Source organism: Pongo abelii, chromosome 9 (assembly GCF_028885655.2).
Source record: "Pongo abelii isolate AG06213 chromosome 9, NHGRI_mPonAbe1-v2.0_pri, whole genome shotgun sequence".
NCBI lineage: Eukaryota > Metazoa > Chordata > Mammalia > Primates > Hominidae > Pongo > Pongo abelii.
This window is the reverse complement of record NC_071994.2, coordinates 12,003,314-12,019,189: the sequence shown is the minus strand read 5'-3', so window position 1 is coordinate 12,019,189 and position 15,876 is coordinate 12,003,314. Positions and strand designations below refer to the sequence as shown.

The 15,876-nt window shown below is 46.1% G+C and overlaps 1 protein-coding gene across 1 annotated transcript; it reads right to left on the bottom strand.

Annotated features, from left to right (window-relative positions):
• Positions 1-1,149: 1,149 nt before the first annotated feature.
• Positions 1,150-15,699, bottom strand: HNRNPUL2 (heterogeneous nuclear ribonucleoprotein U like 2). Its single transcript, XM_002821647.5, has 14 exons — positions 15,100-15,699; positions 12,773-12,908; positions 12,398-12,474; positions 12,070-12,209; positions 11,304-11,394; positions 11,092-11,204; positions 10,610-10,873; positions 10,313-10,435; positions 9,794-9,922; positions 8,549-8,717; positions 5,514-5,714; positions 4,390-4,463; positions 4,026-4,133; positions 1,150-3,904 (listed from the first exon to the last, which is right to left on the bottom strand). Exons 1-14 carry the CDS (start codon positions 15,635-15,637, stop codon positions 3,824-3,826), a joined length of 2,244 nt encoding a protein of 747 aa, XP_002821693.4. The 5' UTR covers positions 15,638-15,699; the 3' UTR covers positions 1,150-3,823.
• Positions 15,700-15,876: the final 177 nt, after the last annotated feature.

The window sequence follows — 15,876 nt, the reverse complement described above, 5'->3', positions numbered from 1 at the left end:
TTCAATTTTTCTGCACACTCAATGTTCCTACCCATCAGATTATAACTGCATGGTTGCAGCGCTAGTTGGGAAAATGGGGTTTAAGCAGTAACTAGAGACCAGGCATCAGCTATGATTAACCACTTAAAAAAATGATTAATTAGCTCTAACAGCAACTTAAATGTCCTAAAGAATAGATGGCTACCAAAATTAAGGGTGGCCTTCAGGGTACAAAGCTGTAAACCTGGGTATCTGAATCCGTGTCACAGACAGAGGATAGGAATTAGAGCAGTATCTACATCAATACTACTACCTCTTCAGAACACTGGATGTCATGAGCCTGTGGTAGGCTCAAGACCCTGACCACTTATTAGGATCACTTCAGTGCTAATAATGCAATGGTGACTGGGAGCGGTGGCTCACACCTGTAATCCCAGCACTTTGGGAGGCCGAAGTGGGGAGATCACAAGGTCAGGAGTTCGAGACAAGCCTGGTCAATATGGAGAAACCCTGTCTCTACTAAAAAAAAAAAAAAATTAGCTGGGCCTGGTGGCACACATGTGTAGTCCCAGCTACTCGGGAGGCTGAAGCAGAAAAATCGCTTGGACCCAGGAGGCGGAGGCTGCAGTGAGCCGAGAGCATGCCACTGCACTCCAGCCTGGGTAACAGAGCGAGGCTCTGTCTCCAAAAAAAAAAAAAAAGCAGTGGTGCCGTTGTAAATTTGTTACCGTCTCATTCTCCAAATTCACTGGAAAATAACCCCCATCAAACTTCTGTTGAATGAGTGGGCTTTCCCCCTAGCAGTAATTATTCAATATACTTATTTGGCTCCACAATGGAACTTTACATTTAACTTCGAGCATCCAACTGGTTTTTGTATAGGCCAAATACAGAGGTCATGAGTTATAATTTATTTTCGTATACTTCAATGGCTCGACTCTTGGCCTAATAGCAAGCACTAAATAGACTAATTACCCACCCATGTCAACTGAGTGCATGGCTGGCTCCCAAGTGAAGGCACGGTAGAATAGGGAGGGAACGGCAGCCACCATGCAAGAAGAGAGTCCTCCTTGGTTGGAGCCCATGCAACCTGAGAAAGAGGCATTAAAAAATGAATAAATAACCCAGTGACACCCTCCGCCCCAGTCAGTGCAGCCACAGGAGATAGGGTGAATTCAATCCAAACGGTTATTTATTCTAAAACTGGATGCTACTTTGCCTACATTTTCGCCAGAATGGTGTAATGAGAACAGGGGAGGAAAAAGTTACAGATGTAAACAATGACACAGTTACATTTTTTTTTTAAATGGTAAAACCCTTTTTTACTGGCCACTTCCAAGAATGCTTTACAGGTTGTGCAAAAACATTTACAGGCTCCATGTGGTGTTTTTCTCACAAGCTTTCCTGTCTACAACCACAACAGACGTCTGATAAAACACTAAACAAGTCTTCTAAGGAAAACAAGGCTAGGGATTCCTCTGGTTACCATAATCCACATTTTCCCCCTTAACATAGTTTTTCATAATAAAAAGACAGAAACAAAACCCAGACATCTACTGTTGTTGCAAATGATCTCTTGGACTAAACCAACAAGGATGTGGCAGTTTCACTTTCTACCCACCTAGAAAAACAGTTTTGTAAAAAAGATTACTTTCTAGTGTCAAATATCAACAGTGAGTACCTCCCCTAACCCCTGCTGGAAAAAAACTCAACTTGATTTAGTTTAGTCCCCTTGCCCCTGAGGGCCCTAGCATCCCCACCCATGTCACAGACTACAAGAAAGATGCTATTTGCTGGACTAAACATCTGAAAAGGGGTGGCAGCCACTGCCTCAGGAAATTCAATTTTCTATTATAACATAATCTTGCCCTAAGGGAATTTCTTTGGGCTCCAGTTTTTACCTCCTTGCCTTGACATTATAAGCAAAGCTTTCTCAAACTCCCTTAATAATAATACAAAGTTAATGTGTTACAGAAAAATTCATGCAATCACTCCACTGCCACACACAAATCCATTTGAGGACACTGCAGGGAAGCAGGTGCCAAGAGAAAGGACATGACTGAGTAAGCAAACTTATCTCCTACCAGCCCCATTCCAGCCTTAGGGTCAGAGGTATTTGGGCGGAAGGGTGTGTCATGACAGACAGGGACACTAGAGGCCAGAATAAGGGTCTGTACACCTGAACAAGGGCTGCAGGGCAGTAACAGTGGGAGGGAGGAGGAGAGGAAGACCAAATCAGCACACAATTTTAAACAGAGAACTGCCCAGGTGAGGAAATGGAAGTGAAGCATTTTCTAGTGGCACAACCCAGATTTTCTCACTAGGAAGTGCTGCAGTATGTGGTGTCTGCTGAGTAAGCTCTCGGCTGACAGTGCTGAGCAAGAAGATGAATGAAAACTGAAGCTAGACATTGAAAGGGCATTCCATATCCCACCCATATTCTTGAACCCAGCAACCTACAGCTGTCTATCAAGAACTGGGAGGGTATTGGTAAAGTCACAAATGAAACTATCCCAACTGAAGTCTCTTGGCTAGAGGCCTCTCTGGGGACACACAGGGAAAGCACCCCAAAAGGAATTTTGTATCTAGAAGTCGGGAAGGGGTGCTCCCTTTCACACGCACATTTACACACGTTCACACTCACACTCTTCCCAAGGTTCAGCAGCCCCACTGAGCTGCCTCCCACCCCCCCACCACCCTCCCCTCTTCTATTCATTCTCTACCTGTGTATCAAAAAAACCAGCAGGGCACGAGCCCTCCACACTGTAGAAAATAGTTGCTAGTTGCTATTCTCAGCACCTGGGCCTGGGAGCCCACAACACAGGATTCACCTATATACATATCCCGCTGCAGTGAAAAGAATCCTGCTGTGTTTTCGTGTGAGCTGAAACCCTGAGAAACGTTCCTTCTCTCGCACTGTAAGAGGACAGACACTCTAACAGGGATGATTTCAGAGACCTCCCACCTCTCTCAACCTTGGAAGACAGAGACTAGAGACTGGCAAATCACAATCTTTAGGCTGAGGGCTGCAATCCCATTCTCCCCAAGATTTTATGGGAATTAATCAATGGGTCTATAGAGGGGGCAGGCTATTCTGCTCGGCAATCAAGGACAGTCCCCAGGCTTTCTTGGCCTGGGAATCCTGTATAATAGAACCACCCACTGGCAGTCTCCATGCCTCAGCCAAACAGCACAAAGGCACAGGAAAATGGAGAGTTGGGACGCTGCAAGCCTCCCAGCCCACCAGACCACATATCCCAAAAGGGAAAGGTCGGTAAAGAAAATACAAACGGTTAGTTGGTGCAAGTGATTGATAAGAGCCAATCGTTTATTTTCACTGCCCCAGTCACAAGCTCTCCCTCTGTCCCCACTCCTGCCTCCTCCTACCTGCTGTGGAGAGCACCCTCGCGCTGCCTCCCCACCCTCCCCACACCACCTCATCACTCTCCTTTACTTGGCTGCCAGTCCAGCTGCCTCAGAATGTCAGAAGGGTGCCATTTTCAGTTCTTTTCCTGTCTGACTGCAGGGTATAGAACAGGCAGCCCTAAGTGCTGCTTTCTGCGCAAATGTTTTTTGATTACAAATCTCTAACTAGGTTTGAAATGTTTTATAGAATAAGACAATATTCTTTTCAACAAACTTTAAAAAAAATGTACAGTTTTGTTGTTTGTTTCCACCTCCCCCCTCCCCCACCCCTGCTTGAGCACCCTCCCGCCCCACCGCCCCTCCCCGGCAGCTCAGCCCCACCCCGACAGCCCCTGTTTTCCTTGGTTGTGTTTTGTGGGGGTGCCTGGCACCCCCAGAGATTCAGCTTCATGGCTGACAGGTGAGCATGGCAGGGGCTTCACCGATACCCTTGGTAACCGTAGTAATTCCTGTAGTATCGGTCTCTGTCCTGCGGGTGGTGGTAGTAGTAACTCTGCCACTAGAAGAGAGGGGAAACCCCATCACTTGGAGCCAGAGCTGGCTGAGGATGAAGAGGCACAACATTCATCCTTCTGCTCCTGCCCCCCTTCACCCTGTATCTATCCCAAGAAGATACTCACATCCCGATTGTATTGTCTGTAATAGTCTCTGTATCTGTTGTACTCATAATCTCGCCCGTAAAATCGATCATAGTCTCCCCTGTATCGATCATAGAAATTACGGTAACCCTGAGAAAGGAAAAGAAAAAGGAGTGAAGATTTATGGGTTTTTGGCAGCATGACCCACTGTGACCCCCTTTTAAATGGGACACATCTTAGCTCGATATTAGAAATTGGTTTAATTTTCCCATAGTAAATCTTCCAGAACATATCAAATGGGCAAAACCCTAAGCCCTAAGAAAACAGGCAAACCACTCTGCTCCCCCAAGCCAACAGAATGGCTCTCACAGCCCAGAGTGAGGAGCAGAAGGAGAGCTGCACTCACCCCTCTGTTTCCAGGCTGCCCCCAGTACTGCTGCCCGTAGGCCCGGTTGTCGTAGCCTCGGCGCTGCCCGCCCACTGGAAGAGAAATGGAGAGCGCGCTCAGACAGCTGGCATGGGGTCCTGGCTCCACATCTGGGTGGAAATCAAAAACTTGGAGCCAAAGGCAATTCTGGGGGAATATGAGGCCTGCTTCGGCCAGGCTCACACATGTTAATTAAAGCACCAGCCAGGAGCTTTTAAAAAGTCTGAGGGGGGAGGGCAGAGGAACAGAGACACAAGAAAACCAAGCTACTTTGTTTCTGAAGCTCCCCAATTCCTGCAAAACATTTAAGATGGCAAAAGGATACATGGCAGACTTAGAAACATAAGGAAAAACTGCCATTCATAGAATCAGACTTTCAGCCCTGGAAGGGATTTCAGATATCATATAACCCACACCTATCATTTTATGCAAAAGAAACAAAGTCTCTGTAATCAGCTCCTCAAGGGCAGGAACTGTCAGCATTTACAGTACCTAGCACATAGCAGGCACTCGAAAATTCTGCTGACTGAACAGTTACACACACATATACACACACATTTTTAAAGAGCAGTGAATGCACACTGGGGTTTTAACTGACAAACCAGACATTCAGGGGGAAAATTAATTCTACTAATAGCCTAACTTGCTTGGTTAACTTCTTCCCCCCAACAAAAAACACTGAATAAAGCATTCACTTTCTTGTGAATCGAAATGACAGAGGAGCAAGAAAACTGAAGATGAGAATTTGATTTCACTGCACAAATCCTTCAGATAGACAGGAACAGTGACACTGGGAACGCATATGTTAAAATGAAAACTAGACAGATGAGAAAGCCCAAAGCATTGCTTTTCAAAGAAACAAATACTTTTGTGAAAAGTAACTTTTTTTAAAAAGAGGATTTTTTTTGTTGTTGAAGAATTATGGAAAAAGCACAAGAAAAAGGCAGGGATAAAGAACACAGGAAGAAATAAGCTCCATGAAGAAGGCACTTCCGTATTGTTAATGACCTGACTTGGTTTCCTTGGCCTTCCCTTGCACATCTTGCTGTACTAAGCACAAAGAATGGACTGAAGCAGGGGGCTGGCAGGTCCCCAGCACTCACCATAGCCTTGGCCCCGGCTTCGGTTCTGCCGGTTACGCTTGTTTCGGTTGTTTCGGCGATTTGTCCGCTTCTCGGAGGGGGGCAGAAGCTTCCTTGCCTCCTCCTTGTACTTAGTGACAATGGGCTGAGCTTCCTCCTTCTCCAGCTCCCCATATGTCACCTCATCCATATAGTCGCACTTTTCAGGCAAAGAGAAGTTGGCTATAAGAGTAAGAGAGAAGCTTGTGGGCCTGAAAAGTGCATAGATGGGTAAGAACTCATTATGAAAACTCTACAAGAAGCATATGACTTTCTACGCCTCACCTATTACTGCACAAAAATGTGCATCATACCCACTCGCATCTAAATAATGACATTAACTTTTTCTGCTCTAAGTTTTCCCTAAATTGTAACAGACCCAGGCAAAGGGCTATGTAGATTTACAAGTTCTTAAGTGATCTATAATAAATTAGGAGTGAACTGGGTTAAAGTTTCTCATCAGGACAGAAGCAGGTAACCAGAGGCTAAAAGTAACTGAGAAAGTTCTGGTGTTGGTCAGATAAGATGCTAAGAAATAACATTTTAAAGAGACTCAGTGATGGCCGGGCATGGTGGCTCACGCCTGTAATCCCAGCATTTTGGGAGGCCAAGGCAGGCGGACTGCTTGAGGTCAGGAGTTCGAGACCAGCCTGGCCAACATGGTGAAACCCTGTCTCTACTAAAAATACAAAAATTAGCCAGGCATGGTGGCAAGTGCCTGTAATCCCAGCTACTCGGGAGGCTGAGTGCCACTGCACTCTGGCCTCGCTGACAGAAGAGAGACTCAATGAAAAACTGACCCAAGCCTAAAGGCATCTGCTCATCTATACAAGGAGAAGAGAAGACAAAAGTACAAGGGCTCTCATTTACCACCTGTCCATGATAGGCCAACATATCTGCTGGTCTCTGGACGTCAACTTCAGAAGCTGAGTCCCAGTGGAAATTCAGTTCAATGGGGCTCTCATGATTCTTGGATGAATCCAGTTGGCCCTCAATTTTATAAAACTGAGCTACATTTCTCTGAGTGCCTAAGTATGAGTTATGGACTGGCATAGTTCATTCTCAGTAAACTCTGAGGATCTGGCTCATAGGTGTGCAAACCAGTTCCCATGCCTGGGGATTATCAGAATTTGAAGAGCAAGCAGTTGATAGAGTCAGTGGGATGTCAGGAACTAAAGGCAGCAAGGGGAAAAAAAAATCACGTTTTAAGGGAATAGGAGGAGGATCAATCAAAATATTAATAATTAATATTAATATTTCTTGTGTAGACATTACTCTCTCTTATGTATTGCATTACAGACTTCAGCCAAATTAACAAACAAAACACAAACATAACGTGATACCAGAAATCAAGTTATACCAATGAGATCATTCACTACAACTGCCATATTTTAATCTGAACCATAATAATCTCTCCCTGCGGCCAGGCGCGGTGGCACACACCTGTAATCCCAGCACTTTGGGAGGCCGAGGCGGGCAGATCACCTGAGGTCAGGAGTTCGAGACCAGCCTGACCAACATGGCGAAACCGTCTCTACTAAAAGTACAAAAATTAGCTGGGCGGGCACCTGTAATCCCAGCTACTTAAGAGGCTGAGGCAGGAGAATCGCTTGAACCTGGGAGGCGGAGGTTGCAGTGAGCCGAGATCGCGCCACTGTACTCCAACCTGGGCGACAAGAGCGAGACTCTGTCTTAAAAAAAAAAGCAGAATAAGAAATGTAGACGAACAGTAGATGTACCAGAAATATTTACTTAACAAATAACTGATTCTCGGAAGGCTCTCCCTTGATCCCTTGAGTTTAAATTACCCTACGGTCACTATTTCCCTTTTTTTTTTTTCTGAGAGCGAGTCTCGCTCTGTTGTCCAGGCTGGAGTGCAGTGGCACAATCCCAGCTCACTGCAACCTCTGCCACCTAGGTTCAAGCAATTCTCTGCCTCAGCCTCCCGAGTAGTGTGATTACAAACGCCCACCACCACGCTCGACTAATTTTTTTTTGTATTTTTAGTACAGACAGAGTTTCACCATCTTGGCAAAGCTGGTCGTGAGCTCCTGATCTTGTGATCCACCTGCCTCAGCCTCCCAAAGTGCTGGGATTACAGGCGTCAGCCACCGCGCCTAGCTATTTCCCTTTCTGTATCTTTTTCAAAACGAGCCAAGGCGGCTGGGCACAGCGGCATACGCCTGTAATCTCAGCACTTTGGGAGACCAAGGCGGGCAAATCACCTGAAGTCAGGAGTTCCAAGACCAGCCTGGGCAATATGGCGAAACCCCATCTCTACTAAAAATACAAAAATTAGCTAGGCATGGTGGCACATGCTTGTAATCTCAGCTACTTGGGAGGCTGAAGCAAGAGGATTGCTTGAACCCAGGAGGTGGACGTTGCAGTGACCTGAGATCACACCACTGCACTCCAGGCTGGGCAAGAGGGTGAGACTCTGTCTCAAAACCAAACCAAAACAAACCAAGAAAACAATGAAGCAAAATTATTGCTTCTCTCTGCTGATTCATTTATCTACAAGGGCTCACAACCATTAAGTTCCTCTTCAGATTTATATTTTAGATGTAGAGTGTCACTCTAGTTGCTAAGAGGCCTCAATAAGGTGTGCACTGACCAGGGATAAGATCTCTTTAACTTGTACAATTTTAGCCCACTGCTATGGTTTGAGTTATGTCCCACCAAAGTACAAGTGTTGGAAACTTAATCCCCAATGAACAGTGTTGAGAGGGTGGGACTTTTAATGTGATTTGGTCATGAGGATTCCATCCTCATGAATAGATTAATGCCATTATTGTGAAAGTGGCTTTGTTATAAAAGCAAGTTCTCTCACATGCGCCCTCTTGCCTTTTGCCCTCCTGCCATGGAATGATGCAGCAAGAAGGACCTCACCAGATGCTAGTGCTATGCTCTTGGACTTCCCAGCCTCCAGAACCATAAGGGAAATAAACCTCTATTATTTATAAATTACGGTCTATGATATTCCGTTATAGCACCAAAAAATGGACTAAGACACCCACCTTTCATCTCCAGCATTATAGATTCAGGCACATCATCTCCCTCTACTTCCTTCCTCAACTCCAGCCTCTTCTTCCAATCTTCCTCATTAGGGACAACCACCACCACTTTCCGAGAGAAGGTCTTGAACAGCAACAGCTTCCGCCGTTGGCCAGAATTGTACACATTACACTAAGAACAGGAGGAATAACTGATGTTTAGTAAGAAAATTATCACTCAGATTTAACCAAAAGAATCGGTATCAGCTGGGCACGGTGGCTCACACCTGTAATCCTAGCACTTTGGGAGGCCGAGGTAGGCAGATCATCTCAGGTCAGGAGTTCAAGACCAGCCTGACCAACATGGTGAAACCCCATCTCTACTAAAATACAAAAATTAACTCGGCATGATGGTGGGTGCTGTAATCCCAGCTACTTGGGAGGCTGAGACGGAAGAATCGCTTGAACCCAGGAGATGGTGGTTGCAGTGAGCCGAGATCGCGCCACTGCACTCCAGCCTGGGTGGCGGCTGAGCAAGATTCCACCAAAAAAAAAAAAAAAAGGCCAGGGGTGACAGCTCATGCCTATAATCCTGTAATCCCAGCACTTTGGGAGGCTGAGGCAGGTAGATCACGAGGTCAGGAGATCAAGAGCATCCTGGCTAACACGATGAAACCCTGCCTCTACTAAAAATACAAAACATTAGCCAGGCATGGTGGCGAGCACCTGTAGTCCCAGCTCGGGAGGCTGAGGCAGGAAAATAGCATGAACCTGCAAGGCGGAGCTTGCAGTGAGCCGAGATAGCGCCACTGCACTCCAGCCTGGGCGACAGAGCGACACTCGGTCTCAAAAAAAAAAAAAAGACTCAGTATCTTTGATAACTTAGACACGAGATGAAGGGTCAATACACATGATCTTCTTTAACTTTTCAAACTACATGACAGGTATTATCCTGTTTTGCTCATCAGGGAAACTGAGGTTCAGAGAGGATAAGGGACTTATCCAAGATCACAAACCAGAATGTGGTGGAGCCAGGAATTCAAATGAGTTCCAACTCTTTCCATTGTCTTTATTACATGTTTTATAGCCTGGATCCATATATTTTCAGGTAAAAACACTAATTAGGGGTACCTCTGAGTTCAAAAAACATTGCAACCATAACACACAAGCAGATGGTCATAATTACGTAAGCTGACTCTGTTCCTTAATTCAGTCTCTCTTTATATACACACCCCACCTTGACTCTAGGCAATTTTATCAGATTAATACCTGATCAAGAATAAAGTTCCTCTTTGTCCGGGAAGCAATCTGGACCAGCTTACTAAGGCACTGGGAGGCTTGCTGAACTAAAAGGTCTCGGCTTTTGGGGTCCATCTCTGGCTCCTCGAGACCCTTCATCTGATTAGTTTGAGAGAAAAAAAAAAACAAAAACACAAGTTATATTGCAAGTTAGAGCCCAAGAGTTATTGGTAAATGTCACCTCTTCAAATACTGAATCTATGATATCACTCTATTCCTATTCTTCAGTGCTGTGAATGTTGTCCATTTCCTGCAGTAGTCATTTCTATCTAGTCTTAACCTGGATGTATTTCAGACCTCATCTGCTTTCAGAAATTTGACAACACAGCAAAGAAAAAAAAATCAATCCACCTAAAACACATAGAGAAAAATGTCATTTCTCTATTTATGGGACCCTTGTTCTCAGACACTTGAGACTAACTCTCCATTAAAGATAGGTTAGAAGAGTCTCCAAATACTGTATCTGACAAATCCCCAACAGCAACTTACCCTCATTTGATTGAGCACAGTCTCAGCTCCCAGGACATTGTATCTTTTCTCAGGGTTTTCTTTTGCATATTTCAGTGCCCACTGGGTCTTTCCAGATCCGGGTAGTCCCACCATTAGAATTACCTGCAAAAAACAGAACCAGAAATATAATGAAAAATAAATGAGGGTCATGTTTATCAAATCCAATTTAAGAACATCCTCCCATTCCCATTTGGTAACGCTCTGAGACCTTGAAGAGCATACGCACCCACCTCTGCAAAGCATACAACCTCAGTGTTTGTATACTGTTTGGCATACCTCACATTCCTCTATGGTCTTGGGAGGGACTGCAGTGCGTACACGCTCCTCAACAGGCACAGCATGAATGAACACAAACTCTTCTGGTGGTGGGAAGAAGGGCTCCTCCTTCTGACCAAAGTTTAATTCTACAACACAATTTTTGCAGAGGACATGGGGTAGAAGGGCCCGGTCTGCCAGGGAATCCTTGTTGATCCAGAATGCCACACCTAGGTCTTCTCCATTCTTGGAGAAGGAAAGTTCTACTTCTTCAGTCTCAAAATTCTACAATGACAAAGGACAAGAGCACTTATTGGCTGACAAGCCTTCGGGTTGATTAAACTTTACAATTTATTCTTTTTTCACACAGACTGCTGCACAATGTAACTAAGCGAGCCACACATCACATGCATAAAAGCCAGCAGTTGATGGGAAGCACAAGTGAATTCCTAGTGCCCTCTATCCACTCCTTGTTATGACCCACAACTTTCAGGGGCACTTACAGCAAAGCAGCCAATAACATCATTCTCCCCAAAAGTCTGGCCAAATTCCTCAAATTGTCCATTTTCTGCCTTGAGTCCTCGTCCATCAAAACCGTAAGAGAATTCATCTTCACCTAGAACAGTCAACAAATTAGTTACCTACAGCCAGACTTCCCATAGAGTAAGCAATATGGTAGTAAACACTAATGAGGAACTTAAAGAGATAACTTTACCAAGCTGTGGACGGGAAAAATCAACAGACCACCCAACTCGAAGGAGAGAGACCTCTGTGCAGCCTTCTTTCATTGGGAGATTCTGGGTTACCTGGCCAAGTCAGAAAGGCAACTATTAGATATCGTGACCAACTGAGTAGCAAACTCTGAGTTAGAAAGACAAGATTTTTATACAAACTGAAAACGACAATTATCTCAACATCAGAATAACAGTCACTGAATTTAAAGCCACAGGGATCAATTTCTTGGTTACTGAAACTAAGGTTCTTATTAAAGAACAGTGCTTTTACCTACCTGCACTAATGAAAGCCTGACTAGACAGAAGTCCAGTATACATAAGTAGTAGTTTAATGAATAAATGAACGGTCTTTTTAAAAAAATCTTTTTTCCCCGGCCAGGTGCGGTAGCTCATGCCTGTAATCCCAGCACTTTGGGAGGCCAAGACGGGCGGATCACCTGAGGTCGGGAGCTCAAGACCAGCCTGACCAACATGGAGAAACCCCATCTCTACTAAGAATACAAAATTAACCAGGTGTGGTGGCGCATGCCTGTAATCCCAGCTCCTCGGAAGGCTGAGGCAGGAGAATCGCTTCAACCCAGGAGGCAGAGGCTGTGGTGAGCCGACATGGTGCCACTGGACTCCAGCCTGGGTAACAAGAGCGAAACTCCGTCTCAAAAAAAAAAAGATAATAATCCTTTTTTCCCCCCTCTAAGAACCGTAAGCATCCAGTAATAAATGAATGAATTAATGGTCTTAATGAGCTACCTTTGCCTCAAAGCAGACTTTTCCCTTTGTCACTCCGTAAGTACTCCTTGCCCCAGACCAAAGGGTGGGGAACTTCTCTGAGAAAAGTGGCTGCCCTCCATAGCGGTCTTTGCTCACTTGAAAATGCAGATCCGAGGTATCTATAAAGAAAGAAACACTCAGTTTACTCCAATGTCCAATACTTGTAAGCCACCAACAGAGCATAAGTATAGCCAGTTGTTGTAGTGGATACAAAGTCTCATAGAATTTATAGGCTATGAAGTTTTAATCTCCAAAATCACTTTTAGGAGATTAGTTAAAAACCACAGTCTGTCTGCCTTATACATACACGTGTCCAGGTTCACAAGAGTTTGATCCTCCTCCTCATCTTTTGCCTCTTCTTCAGGAGGCAGTGGAGACTTTGAGCTATATATGTAAGATAGAAAAGAAACACAATGTAAACAAAGCCCTCTTCTTTGAGGGTTGTGTGTATGACATTATGTCCATTTTAAACTATCAGTGAATATCAAATCCCAGCAGACAGCTTTTTTCAATAAATGAGAAAGGGCAATAGGAGTTTCCATAGTAGATGCAATCTAAAACTCATGCCTATAAAAACCTATTCCATTTTGAATCCACCCTCCTTCCAGTCTCTCCAGTCAATACCAGGTATACCAAAATCAGAGCAGAGACTCCCTTCAAGGAAAGGGACTGTTTCCCTCACCGGCTGTGGTAAGCCTCCTCTCGGAATTCATAGTAAGCTCGGCCATGTTCATCCTTCTCATCCCGCTGTCTCTTTACCCCCCGCCGCTCACCATCTGAGCCTGCTGGTTTTGACTTTTCACTATCTTGGTCATCTCCTACAAAAACGAGGGAAAGAAAATCAGCAGTTTTCATACTGGAGTGTAGAATAAGCTTACAACTAATAGACACTAACAGGGAATCTGAGAATCTGTCTGATCAAAACAGCCAGGTTATTCCCACTACATTCACATAACATTTTATTTCTAAAGATCAGCTTTCTGTCATTGGCTGTGATTTTATTTTTAAAAAAAGGGACATTATGGGCTAATTACAGTCAAGCAGTAGATAAAAATTGGACAATTTTTGCATTCTAAATTTATCCACTTAAATCAGGTCAAACTTGCAGATTTTCCCATCAATATGACATAAAAAATATGCTCTAGGTCTCTAAAAAAACTTCAAAGGTTAATTTAATTTTGACTCGTCAGATCTAGATTTAAGGTAGTAGTTAATACATATTTTGTATCACTTTTCCACAACTTCATGATACAGAAAAGTCTCAATTTTTTTTATTTCCCTTTCCTGCATTGAAATGCACAGCCATCCATGGCTTTATTCATGTGGCAAATGGACTCAAGTGCATTATACACAGCTGTATTTTTATCAGGGACTTCTACTGAAAGTTGCAAGAGCAAACCACTAAGTCATAAGAGATCCATAAATAATACCGCATCTAGACTGCACATAATTTGGGGCAGAAAGGTGTTGTTGTATATTTAGCAACTTCTCTACAAGAGGAAAAAACCTGGAGTTTTTCCCTAGGCTTTTGTATTTTGCAACACTAGGAAGGTTTTTAATAATAATTTCTTTAAAGCAGTCTTTTATCCTTCAATATGTATATTTTTTGAGATGGAGTCTCGTTCTTTCGCCCAGGCTGGAGTGTAGTGGCGCGACCTCGGCTCACCGCAACCTCCGCCTCCCGGGTTCAAGCCATTCTCCCGCCTCAGCCTCCCAAGAAGCTGGGATTACTGGCACCCGCCATCACGCCCGGCTAATTTTTTGTATTTTTACTAGAGACAGGAGTTTCACCATGTTGGCCAGGCTGGTCTCGAACTCCTGACCTCAGGTGATCCACCCGCCTGGCCTCCCAAAGTGCCAGGATTACAGGCGTGAGCCACCACCCCCAGCCTATCCTTCAATAATTTTTTTATCTGTTCTTTGGGATATACATAAGTCAAAGGTTAGGTAATGGGATTTTTGCTCCAGGACACAGGACAAACAATCTGCAAGTTGCACGTGATTGTTGTACAATGGGTTCCGATTATACCATGACTCTCCGTAGTGGCCTAAAAAAATTACTAACAAAAGAACTAAGGCCACCCACTTTATAGTAAGACTTATCCTCCCTACTGGGACACACACTGTTATGGATCAGTTCTAACCATCCAATCACTTCAAAAGAAAGGAGAAAGGTCACTAACTCCCTGGGGCGATTCTACAACACACCTCTTCCACAAGGTTACTCAACGGACCCACCAGCACCTCAATCAATACCATTCAGGAACCGAGGGACCTGAAACGTAAAAGGCTAGCACCAGATGTTCAGCAAATCTACAAACATGCCCATCCACGGACTCAGTGCGACAATTAAAATTTAATCATAATCCAAGCAAGATAAAAACCCTGGCCAAGTAACGTTAACTAACTCTAAATGCACTAGATTAAGATTTTCTCTTCACTGGTTAACTATTAAACTCGACACTGTTACACCAGAGGCTTTCCCCTACAGCTCAAAGAGGAGCAAGGTTGGATTTTCAGATTCTCTGTGGCTCAAGCTCTGGTAACATGCTTTTAATGGAGCGGACTTTGACGGACTTCGATTTTTGCTTAACATTTTTACGGCGAAAAAGTTAGTCAGGTAGCCCAAAGGCCTGACCCTCTAACTGTGGGCCTAGTTCTGCATGTAATCCCCAATTGCTTAGCACGTTCTCAGCTAAGAAAAATACAACAAGCACCGTGGGAGACTGTTCCACAGGTAGTTCACAAGCAGTTCGCATGCAAAATCACTCACTGCCATCCACTATCACCAAAGAACCAAGTTAGGCAGGAACCTTCCTCCTGCAAAGAGTAGGGCCACGAGAGGCGGCCTAACCCCTCAGAAAGGCGGGTAGAGAATGAAAAGAGTTCCATCAAATGGCACTTTGAGGCAAGCGAGAACAAGGACTCGGACCCTGCGGTGCAGGGCGGGGTGCTAGATCAGGGGCGCAGCCGGCAGGTTGGAGCCGGGCTCGGCTGCCAGCTCCTCACCCTGTTCCTCGGCGGCCTTGTCACCCGGCACCTCGGATCCCGGCGTCTCGTCCCCGCTCCGCTCCTCGGGTTCGTCTTCCTCCCCCTTGCCGGGGCCCTGCTCTTCGCCACCATTTACCCCGCCTGACCCGGCCGTGGCCTCCGCCGGCTTCTCAGAAGCATCTGGCTCGGCCGCGGCCTCCATGGCTGCCGCCTCCGGGGGCTCCGGCGGCGGCTGCGCGGCCTGACCCAAGGCCTGAGCAGGGGGTGGCTCCTCGTCCTCGTCCTCAAGCAGCGCCTCCTCGTCCTCCTCCTCCTCCTCCTCGTCCTCCTCCTCGTCCCCGCCCGGGCCGCCGCCCGACGCGGCCACAGGCCGAGGCTCCGCCTTGCAGGCCCCGCCGGGCCCGGCCCCGCCGCCGCCGGCCTCGTCCTCGAGCATCTCGGCGTCCAGCGCCTCCTGCAGCCGCTGCGCCAGATCCACCTTGAGGCCGCGCGAGTCCAGGCCCCGCCGCTGCAGCTCCGACCGCAGCTCGGTCACTTTCAGCCGCTTCACCTCCATCGCCGCCGCCGCCTCCTCCGCCTCCCGCCGCCTCCTCCCCTGCGAACCGTCGACCGAGTCCGACCGCGCAGGCGCCGCCGCCGCCGCCGCCCGCCTCCGCCTCACGCGCCAGCACTGAGCCCGCGCGAGCGAGCGCACGCACGCAGGAGCGGAGGCCGCGCACGGTCCCACTGCGCAGTGTTTGCTTCTCCTTCGTCTGCCCTCCCACTTTGGGCTCACGGAGCCCAAAACAACGCAGC